General features: G+C 39.9%; 1 protein-coding gene across 4 annotated transcripts in view; it reads right to left on the bottom strand.

Annotated features, from left to right (window-relative positions):
• Positions 1–6210: 6210 nt before the first annotated feature.
• DUSP10 (dual specificity phosphatase 10) overlaps positions 6211–11973 on the bottom strand; it is a 41448-nt gene continuing 35685 nt past the window's right edge. For all 4 annotated transcript variants that reach the window (XM_050761169.1, XM_050761172.1, XM_050761179.1 and 1 more), the window contains exons 3-4: positions 10577–10948; positions 6211–7479 (exon numbers count right to left, since the gene is read on the bottom strand). In XM_050761169.1, the coding sequence (XP_050617126.1) occupies positions 7214–7479; positions 10577–10948 (638 nt within the window). In that variant the 3' untranslated portion in view covers positions 6211–7213. The remainder of the gene's footprint in view (positions 7480–10576; positions 10949–11973) is intronic.

Genomic DNA, 11973 nt, shown 5'->3' with positions numbered 1-11973 from the left:
TCCAGTAGATTCCATGGTGCTCAAAATGTCTCTGTTAGGCAGGAATCCTGAATGAAGTCATTAACCTGATAGATGAATCATAGAGCAGACATTTAGAATTCTGGAATAAAACTATAACAACTTCTTCAGAAAAATTCTTCTTTTAATTCAGAAATTCCTCTTTTCAAAATTCTTCTTTAGAATACCAGTTTGAAACTGGAAGTTTGATCATGGGCCATCAAATTATAATGCAACCTGAACTGCCCATGATGAACTAAGAGTTGTTGATCCATCAAGCCTCTAAGTTGTGCATGAATGATAGCATTCAGTGATTAAATGGAAGTAGAATATATGAGATCAAGCACAAGTACATTGAATAAGCAAGTGACCCAGTTACTCATGGTGTCTATTTGTGCAACAACAGCTTCAGAATCTTACACCCATGGCCTCATGGGAAGCACTCAGTGACCAGTGGACTGAAAAATATTTGGCCTTGTTTACAGAAATTTTTGCGTAATATTCTGGTATCATCCAAAACCGAATGATTACATCGTTGTGGCCCTATACTAGTGGTGTGGGGAAGAAAAATTTTCCCAGTAAGAACTTCCAGCAGTGTACCTAATTGTTCATTTTGCCTCAATGGAAAGACAGCCAGAGGTATAAATCTACATTGCTTCATGGGCAGTAGCTAACAGTTTAGATGGATAATGAGGGACTTAGAAGAAACATGACTAGAAAATTAGTGACAGGAAAATCTGGGGAAGAGGTAAATGGATAGACCTTCCTAAATGGGCCCATATGAATGCTCATCAAAGCTCAATCTCAGCTGATAAGAATTTTAATAATGGACAAGAGGACACATTCTGCAGACCTCTATCAGATTTTTCTTTCCAGTTTCTTCTGTTCTTGACCAATGAGCTCATGAACAAAATAGCCGTGATGGTAGACATGGAGGGTATGCATGAATTCGGCAACACGAACTTCTACTCACAAGGCATGAAAGGGCAGTATTTTGTTCTTGCTCCATAGAAACTTACTCTTCATAGGGATTTGTCTTCCCTGCCTGTAATACCTTTGCCAAAATCAGTATCTGTGGACTTAAAGAATTCTTACGTCTTATTTCCCTTCATGTTATTCCACGATGCTTTGCTTTTGACCAAGCAACTTACTTTGCAACAAATGAAGAATAAGAGATTCATGCTTATGGAATTCATTAGTCTTAACTTGTTATCCATCACTCTAAAGCAATAGATAGGTGGAATTCTTCTTTTAACTATTTACTGTGCTAGATGGTTGGAAACACTTTGCAGGGCTAGAATAATATCCTGAAAGATGCAGTAAATTCTCTAAACGATCAATCAAGGCATGTTGCTGTTTCTCTCTTATCCAGATTTCATAGATTCAGGAATCAAGGGAGAAAAATGGAAAGGGCTCCTCTTACTGTTACCCATAGTGATCCACAGCAAAATTTATTCTTTCTATTCTCAACTTTAGACTCTGCTGGTCTAGAAGTTCTGGTCCCCAAGGAAGAGATGCTTCTACTAGGATATACAGTAATGATTCCATTAAGATAGAAGTTGATACTCCCTGCTGCCGACTTTGGGCTCCTCATGCTAAAGCATCAACAAACAGAATAGGTTATTGGTGTATTGGCTGGGATGACTGGGGAAATGGGATTACTACTACACTATAGAAGTAAGAAAAAGTGTGCCTGGAATTCAAGATCGTATCTTATACTCTCAAGTCTTGTAATTACTTTTGTTGCTGTAACGAACAAAGTAAGTGGAAAATAACCCAATACAGGCTCAATTGCAAAAGCTTGTATCCCTCAAAAATGAAAATTGACATCACCCCAGGCAAGAAACCATGACTAGGTGATGTGCTTGCTGAGAACACAAGTATATGGAATGGGTAGTGAAAGAAGGACGTTATAAATACCAGTTATGACCACAAGATCAGTTATAGAAATTAGGATGGTAAGAATTAGGAATACTTATTTTTTGATATAAATATATTTGGTTGTATATTAACCAATTCTTTTTTCTCCCCCATCTACCATCTAATATAAAATGGGGTAATAATAGTCTTTGTATTAGTTCCCTAGGGCTGCTATAACAAAGTACCACAAATTGGGTGGCTTAGAACAACAGAAATTTATTTTACTGCAGTCTGTATGTGAAAAGTCCTAAATCAAGGTGACAGTGGGGTCACTTCCTTTTTAGAGGCTCTGAGGGATAACCTGTCCAATGAGTCTCTTGTAGGCTCTGATGGTTGCTGGTAATCTTTGGTGTTCCTTTGTCCAATCTCTGCCTCCATTGTTACATGACATTCTTTGTGTCTGTGTTCAAATTCCCCTCCTCTTGTAAGTACACCAGTCACTGAATTAGAACCCACCTTAATCCAATATAACCTCTTCTTGATTATATCTGCAAAGATCCTATTTCCAAATAAGATCATCTTTACAAGGTCCAGGGGTTAGTACTTCAACATGGCTTTTTGACAGACACAATTCAACCCGTAATATCCTTGTATCTCAGTATATTTATATGACATGACATCGGAGGGAAAGTGGATCTCGGCTAAAAAAGGACTGAATATCATTCCAAAATGGACAAAGCAACCTATGAGGCTAGGTATCCTGTTTTTTTTTTTTTTTTTGGGGGGGGGGCATCGTCTCACTCTATAGCCCAGGCTGGTGCCATGGTGCCATCTCGGTTCACTGCAACCTCTACCTCCTGGGTTCAAGAGTAGCTGGGATTACAGGCGTGTAATACCATGCCTGGCTAATTTTTGTACTTTTGGTAGAGACAGGTTTCACCATGTTGGCCAGGCTGGTCTCGAACTCCTGACCTCAAGTCATCCACCCACCTCGGCCTCCTAAAGTGTTGGGATTACTGGTGTGAGCCACCGCGCCCAGTCGTCTTTTAAGTGTGTTTTCATCTGTAGAACTGAGAGTTGCATCATACTAGATAGAAGCATCATTTTGCTAATGTCTTCATTTGGAAGTTATATTTAGTTAAGAGAAGTGGACATGGATGCCAAGTTGGCAAGGGATGGATTTTGGTAGCATCCTACGGTATCAACTTAGCTAAGTCAGGAGCTATATTTTCCAGAATTTCCTCTCCTGATTCACACTGAGTTAAGGTTAGTCTTAAGGGAAATTTGCATGAGGTTGGAAAAGCAGAACTGAAGCAGCAAGCACATGAAGGGGGCACCAAACTCTATGATGGCAAAGCACACATTTTCCCTGATGTGGTGATTTACCTGGACTTAGCGCAGCAGCTGTAGTTGAAGCTCCCAAAGCTCTGTCTTCAGCTTTGCCAAGTCCTATGCTAGGAACATGTTCAGCTCCATGGCAGAGGGCACTAGATCTCTCCGGAAGTCACTCCCATTGAGGTTGGTAAAAGGCTGATATGGGTTCCAGTTTTTCCTCCTAATTCCTATTCTTCTTTGTTCTCCTCTACTTCATGCCCAGCTTTTGTTACTGATGGCTGTGCTGACCCGGAGAGTTCAGCCCATTATCAGACAGATGCAACAGACTCCCATTGACTTATTCAACAGATCTCACACTTGCCTGAGGTCTAATCCCTGGAATAAACCCCTCATTCTATGTCACTGTTTCTGCTTCTTATTAAACCCCAATACATGTACCTTCTATCAACACTGACAAAGGTTGTCACGAAGGAAGAAATCAGGAACCACGGAAAGCACTGGTGTTCATATTCCACCACCTCAAAAAGGTGGGAAGTCTTCTACAGATAGGTGTGATTTGGCGCACTTCTGAATTATGACCCATCCTTCTGGGTGCCCGTGCTAAATAGTCATTTTCTACCACCCTTCATCTGACCTCCATCCATATGCCACAACTGTCTCCAATCAGAGCTTGAAACCAAACAGCAACCTATATTTCGTGAGATTGCATGTTTCATGTTTGGGGAAAAAAGCACAAAATAAAATGTGTTGTGGCCTATTTACAAGAGCCTGTCCCCAAATAAGGTGAAGGCCATCATTGATTGGTCTCTATTTAACTTGGCTCATTGGACTTCTTACCATCAGAATATCTAGCTGAGCAATTTATTAGCATTCTATCTTAGTCAGCTTCTGGAGTGTCATTCAGATCCTAGTTCTTTACTCTGACACAGGTTTTTTTCTTTTCATTTTAGCCTCCCAGTTTCTCCTGTTTCTCATATTACAAAAGGCCGTCTTTCCCCTTTACTGCCAGCACGTGATTGTGGGGTTGTGCACGTTTCTTCTTGCATATTTCCCCTTGTACATGTTTTTTGTCAGCTTCCTTGCCCTACCTCCCATGATGCCTTTTCTTATCCAGAAGAAACTGGCACAAACTCTTTCAAGAAATGAAAACTCCCTATCCTGGTTCACATGCATTGATTAGAAAAGTATTAACTATTGAAATAAATGTAATATATAAAGCTGAAGCTGCTGTTTTATTCAATCTAACAATGTTTGCTATATTTTTAAAAATTAATTGCAGATTCATTCTACTAAGTAATTAGATTCATTTAGTATAAAACAACCCTTGCTGGATTCTGAGAATGGTTCATGCATTGGTCAGGGACTCGGCTTTCTTGGGGTGACACAATTATTTCCTAGGGCAGCCCGATAGCTCCCAGACAGCTAGTGAGGCCCAGCAACCTGTGGAGTCTGGCTTCTGGAGCTATGGCTTGGTTAATCTGTATTATTTTCATGAAGTGGTTAACATTCCTTATGAAGAAATGGAGGCTAAGTGACTCACAGCAGATTAGTAGAAAAGTCCTGAGTCCCTCTCAGAATCCTTGGTATTCTGGTTGGCAGGATTACTGTTTGCCTCAGGATAGGCTTTTCTCTCAAAGTCATAAATTTCCAAAAACATAAATCACTTCCATGTGGATAAAGATGAGAAATTGTATTGATTTTTCTGTTTTGTTAGAAAGAAAAAAGAGAGGGAAAGAGGGAAAGTGGGAAAGTGGGAAAGTGGGAAAGGGAAGGGAAGGGAAGGAAAAGGAGAGGGAAGGGAAGAGGGAGGGAAGAAAAGGAGGGAGGGGAACAAAGAAAAAGCAGAAGGAAAGAAGGAAGGGAGAGAGGGAGGCAATATACCTTACACGCTATCAGAAATTTAATATTTAGACTTAAAATAACAAAAGAAAAAAAGTCTGATAAATTACCATGTATTTTAAATCACTAATTATATATCAACCTGACTCCTTAAACCAAGGAAATTGTTAGCCTGAAGAATAGAAAGCACAGAGATTTACTTTTTACCTGATTAACACTTTGTATTAAAATAATCCAAAATAGCTGTTAATTCCTGTTAAATTCAGTCTCCACTTTTCTATAAAAGAAAAATTTAAATTATTTTTGGTAGAAAAGCTATTTTTTTAATGTCAAAAATATTTCCTTATAACATTTTCAAGCCAACATACACAAAATTATTTATGTCAAATATTGTCACATAGAATCCAACATGCCAGATTCTTCAACTCTTTTATTCACCCCAGGCAAATTTCAGTTTGCCATAAATCTTCCTTATGGCCAAGTCCCACTAGACTTTTAATTTAATTAAACATTGAAAATATTTGCATTGTGTTTTTCCCATACTCCCAACCCTCCATCAACAGTGAATTGGGAACCCAGCTATGCATTAACCCAGAGTTATAAGGAAGCTGTACATATGTATGGAGCTCAGTTTCAGTTTGCTGGGAAGAGTAGGCAATAGCAATTTGCTGCAATGCATTCCATGGTTAATGTCACCAAAGATGTCAAGTGAGCAAGTGACAATGGGGCAGTTGGGGCGGAAGAGGGGGAGAGGAACAGCAAGATCCCTAAGTGGAAGATTGCCTAAGTTTTTATCAAATACCCACTAGGGAGATCACTGAATTCTCACCAATCAATCTGGCAGTGATTTGGACACCAAGGCGCAAAGGCAGATGGGATCCCCTTAAGTTCACTTTATGCAAGGCTTCCCCAATGCAAAAGGAATTATATTTGCAGGAGAGGATGACAGCATTGTGAGAATAGAAGGGATAGTGACTGGGCAGATCAATACTGGAGCTGTTTCACTTCCTTGCTAATTCTGTTTCACAGTGAGAAAACTGGATATGTTTCCTTCCTCATCTCTCTTTCCCTATATAAAAATCTGTGTTTTATTTCAACTTTTATATGCAAATTACCAGAGCTAAGAAAGGCTTGAACCTGAGTTAAGGTAAAAGAGGGGGGAAAAAAGACACATCCCAAACCAGTTTCATTTATGTAATGAAAATAAATTTTTACACAATCAACAGAAACACACCAAGATTTTTTTTGCGAAAAATATTTTTAAATAAATTTTTCTTTTTTTCTTACATTCTGATATACATATGTAACAAGGTTTATGGCACTGTAACCAGAATCAAGTCAGAAAAAAAAAAAAAAAAAAAAGGAAAAAGGTGGGAAGGAAAGTAATTGATATATTGTTGAATTCCTTTCTATCTCCAACCTGGCAAATTTGCACTATTTGTCTACCATTCAGCTGCCAGCTCTAACTTGTTTGCACACTTAAAACATCATATTATTGCACAAGAAGCCAGTGAAGGCATATGGTATAATGGTCAGTTCCTCACTATTTCAAAAAAAATCTCTTAAACCCAGAGAAGGAAAAAAAAAAAAAAAAAATGCAGAGCATGAAACACACAAAATCAAAGGTATCCTTTGTCTTTTTAAAGAATGCCTGAAGGATTCTTAGACCACTTAAGCTGCCCTGATCTTCTCTTTGCACCAGTGAGCACAACAGGGCTTGGTTTGGTTGGGTTTTTGTTTTCTATGTGGACAGCCCAGGCGGGTCCCAGGCCTTGGTGATTCAATGTCTTTTCTATTTACTTTTGGTTCTTTTTAATTGGTTTAAAGTGTGTAGTATTTTCGGTCTATGAACCTGCACAGACTATTTAGTCATAAACTCTACAAATAGCTTAAAAGGAAAAGGGGGAGAAACAAGTTGTATTATATTTTTATTGTTGGCTTAAAAAAATTACTTCTTTAACCTCCTGAATTTGTCAGTTTGTGGGAGGTGAATCTCAATGGCGTCAAAAGTTATAGTCTTCTCACACTTGTTAAAAATAAAGTGTTTAAACAAGTTTGTTTCCATTCACAAACTTTACTCCCAACTAAAAAAAAAAAAAGAAGAAAAAAAAAAACCAGAATCCATCCTCCTTCCTCATTGTCTCCTAACGGAGAGCAGCAATCCTTTCCATCCAGACCATTGTCACACAACCGTCTCCACACCCATCAGCTTTGGTGTAAGGATTCTCGGTGTCACACCGTTGTTTAGGTCTTCCTCAAATTCTAGCAACTGCCCCATGAAGTTAAGGTTTGGGGAGATAATTGGTCGTTTGCCTTTGACAAATTTATAAGCATCAGTCATGGTCATCCGAGTGTGCTTCATCAAGTAAGCGATGACGATGGTGGCAGAGCGGGACACCCCAGCCTGGCAGTGGATGAGAAGCCCCTTCCCACACTGGTGAGCTTCCTCTGAAAAAAGGGAGAAAGACAAGAGATGAAGGGCAGACGGAAGGGAGAGGCACGGAGAGAGAAACTTTTATCTAAATTTTGCAATGCCTTATTTTGTAGAGAAATAATGAATTAAAACTGTTTTAAAGCCAAGTATAATCTACTAGTTCATTATATATATTTATGTCACAACTTCCAGAACTGGCTAAAGTTGATAGCAGCATGAACAAGAAGCTATACATCTACATTTAAAGAGAGGGAACAGTTTGCTTCACAGGTGACAGTGGCCTGAAGCCAGACCTATAACACAGTTAACTTTCACGCTGAACAAGCTACTGATTAAGTCAACTCTAACAGTCATTGAACCTCTCTCTTAAATGTCTTGTTCTCTTATTTTCTGGAATTATACTACTGAAAAAAAAAGAATGAAGGAAAAGGAGAGAGGGAGGGAAAAATTATACCAACACATGAAAATATACACTCACACACACACATATATATATGTATGTGTATGTGTATGTGTGTGTGTGTGTGTATATATGTTTTTTATATATATATATATAACAGTTCCTCTTTGGATTAAGGATGTTAATTCCAATTTTTGGTTGTGTGACTTAACAAACCTAAAGCTAGTAACAACAACTCTCTCACTTGTAATAGAGAAAAAACACTTTCTTTATTCTATAGAATTGCTCTGTACAGGAACGGGAATTAAATGGATAAGAGTTTTAGTCTTACTAAACCCTGATTAAGGTTAAAGGAATAAAGCTAAACTAGAAACATGCTATGTTCAGCTTCTCCCCAGAAAATCCAGTTGTTGCAAAGTTAACTAAAGGCCAGTAGCATACAGGCCCAGGGTGTCACCTCTCAAGCGTTCAACCCCATTTGCATCCACGTATGACATTCCAATGTGGCAATAATGCAGAAGATGGAGGAATCCCAGCAATGGTTCAAAATCCAGAGCAATTGAAAGAGGAAGACTTGCTAAGCTTTCGGATATATTAAAAGCTCAGGACAATAGCGTGTGGGCACTGCCTGAACAGATTCTTAACGACATTTCTAGACTCTAACGCATCTCTAAGCAAGCTTCCTTGAAGGAACACCAATTAGATAAACAGGTAGGGAAGGAGAAGGAGTAGAGAGAATAGCGATTTCACCTAAACTACATCTACTGGCTAGCCACCAGTGGACCAAGGGAAAAAAAAACCTGATGTAAATTTTCATCTTAAAAGTTTACAGATGAGGTTTACTTCTCATAGTCAACAGTATTTCAAGAAAAGTAAGCATCTCTCTTTTTCCAACCTTTTCCCTTCAGTGCACAGTATTGAGCTCCAAATCAAGACCAGAAAGCATGGTGATGAGAGAATGAGCTTCCAAGTGCCTGGCTGGACCACTGGTTCCACTACACACACTTGATTCAGGAATAAACAAACTGGCATAAACACTAAACTTAGATGCTGCTTAATTTATATTAGACTCTCAGTGAAAGCTATTATGTTTATAAAACCTGCTGTGTTTTTCCTAACGCAAGACTGTAAGATTTCAGTTTATCCAATAACATAACGATGAAAATAAAATTGTGCCTATGCAGGTTGTGATTTGGAGTTGTTCTTCGGGCTGAATGCTATTTGTTATTGGTCTCGTTTTCCTTTAAAAAAAAAAAAAGGCAGGTAAGCCTGAGTAATCTATAAGGAATGTGAGAGCTTTGGTTGAAATCCTCTTAGAACAAGTATATCTTACCCTAGTCATTAAATAGAAAACAATTTCCTAACTTCCTCCAACTGGAATTAAGTCAGATGGAATCTCAGTCATAACACCATGTATCAACCAGAAGTTCCTCATCTGCTTGTTGAAAAATTTTTCTTCCTCAGAGTTCCAGGTTTGGCTCAGATTTTATTAATAAAGAATCTGCAGTATCTCTGCATCCTCAGTGTTGCCAGTTGGGAATTACTTAATAGGGCATCAGAAACATCACCTTAGTATGTTGTGAAAAGGCCTCAGGCTTGGGTCAAAAACCCTGGATTCTGGCCCCTTCTTGGACACTAGAATTCTTATGACCTCAGATAAGTCACTTTCCTTCTCTAAGTTCAGTGATCACCCTGAATTTCCTTTCAGACTCAATATTCCATGGTCCTGTGCTGACGGCATAATTAGCAAGGAAAACAGCTTGGCAACACGGCCGCAGATGTCAACACTACAGCAAATCCACCAGACCCCAGTGGCTGTTAAACCTAAGGCTGTTTTTTTTCTCTGGCGAAGGAACACCCCACTCCACTTAACTGTATTCTTCCTGGAATAACAACCTGCTGTAATATTTAGGAAAAGTACTAGACCACCCCTTTATGGTGATAAAAGTTGAAGTTACTTAAAAACAAAACAAAACAAAAACAAATGTTGAGTTTTGCTATATTGCAGGTGTTCCTAAAATGATATTTTGAGTCTTATAGCAGTTTGGGGCTATAGAAGTTGCAGAAATTAGGATTAGGATTAGGCTGATAGTTGCTTCCTTCTGGGGATTAAAGCCTGCTGTTGCTAAAACTTCCTCCTTGGGAACTACTCTGTCTACACAACCTGACCTTTCCTAGTTCAATGAGTTTGGGGCAGACTGTCAAAGGAAAGCTAGTACCACTCCTCTTATGCTCGATGAATAAGGATTAGTAGGGTGACCGGAAGGCATGGGTGTGTTTGGAAGGGGTGTCATATTCACTAGATGTTGCTTCCAAGGTGCTGAAGGGCGCTAGTAGATCCAGTAGCAGTAGCACCAGCTCTGACCTCCAATTCCTTACTTTCCATCCATTTTTCTGGTTATAGAGCACATAAATGCTAACTCCTACCACTATTTCACTGAGAACTTGAGGGATGAGGATTTCTAGTTGAACGGATCCCAACAAATTCAATTACTGCCCTTTTATATCCATCTTGATGGCTTGGATACACTTGACAGGCTATGACTTAGGAGAATGCTTAGGCTGTTTCAGTTAGCAGAGCCCTTCGAAACTCCAGGGCAGCTTTTTTTTTTTTTTTGCAACATAGGAATAAACCTTGAACTTGATATCAAAGCAAGAGCCGGAGGGAAAAGGAAGGCAGAGGATGAAAATTCCCTATGGGAGACAGTTACCAATGAACTCAAAAGCCTCTTCAAAGTACTGCCGCAGGTTCTGCTTGTTGCTGTCAGTGGCCGGCAGCCGCTTGTAATTGAACAGGCCTTTCTCATAGTGGTAGAGGGGAAGATGAGTGGTGACATTGATGACGTAGCTGATGTTCAGCCGCTGCATGGTGTCCAGGTCCTGAGCATCCTGCTCATTGCCAAGGAACAGGAAGGGCAAGATGGGGGTGAGCTCAGCGTTCTCGATGTCAGGGGTGGTGGGGATAGGCTGAGGTAGCAAGCTCGAGGCCGCGGATGCGCCGCCCCCCACCTCCCGGCACTCTTGGAGCTGGAGGGAGTTGTCACAGAGGTTTTCATGGTTCTGCTTAAAACTACTAAGTCCACCTGGAACACAAACACAGAAAGTGAGAGTGACTGAGATTTCAGAGCTGGCAGAAAATGCTACCTCCCCATTAGAATGAGTTTGCATTGTAGCTCAAGCATATTTTAAATACACACATAAATATGTATTTAAACAAAATAAAAATAAAACAAAAAATAAAAGTCCATTTAGAGACCCAAGACAAGCTTCGGGGAGTATCACTGCATGGAGCACTTTGGAAATATGCTCTTTCTACAAATGAGGGCATGTTCCCCTAGAAAGAGTTCCACGCAGCGTCAGGCAATTTCCTCAGCTGCAAATGTGACCTGCCTCAAAGAGCCATATGCTCAGTGGCCTACATAGAACCCTGTGCTTTGGGAGCCAAGAAAGGCACAGATGACCTCCTCGGGTGGAATCTCAGCACCACAGGAGCACGTCTTGCACCCTTCATAGCTCACCTCACCCAGAGGGCCAAGTGTGCTCCCAATAGAGCAGAGTGGTTACAAGCAAGAACGTTGGAAGAGACAGGTTACCTTGATTATACTCTGGGTACCATCATTTCCTGACACTATGACTTAAGTTCATTTACCTCTGTGCTTCAGTTCCACCATCTGTAAGCTGAGGGTGATGGCGTCTCCCTTTGAGTGCAACTGTGAGCCTCAGATAAATGAGTATGTGTAAAATACTTAACACATCTCCTGGCACACAGTAGAGCTCAGCAAGTAGTCACTATTTTAATTTATATTATTTATATGATTGCCCACAGGTGAAATCAGCAGAGAAGTACTTGGAAAAGACAAGCCAGGGTGGGGTGGGATGGATTGCTCTTATAATCTTTTTTCATATTCTCCATGTAGGTCCCTGACATTTGTCAACCCTGACTTTCAGTAGAACAGAATGTGAGAGCAGCGCAGTTGCTTACTCCTCGACTTTCCAAGGCTTATGGGCACATAAACCCATCAAGAAACCTCTTGTGGAAGTGTGAATGCATACTTTTGAGCTTACGGCTCTGCTCTGCCTCCTAAGAGTTATGCATCTAGCATAAAAA

This window comes from Macaca thibetana, chromosome 1 (assembly GCF_024542745.1).
Source record: "Macaca thibetana thibetana isolate TM-01 chromosome 1, ASM2454274v1, whole genome shotgun sequence".
Lineage (NCBI taxonomy): Eukaryota > Metazoa > Chordata > Mammalia > Primates > Cercopithecidae > Macaca > Macaca thibetana.
The sequence above is the reverse complement of the archived record's forward strand: the minus strand, read 5'-3'. Positions and strand labels throughout refer to the sequence as shown.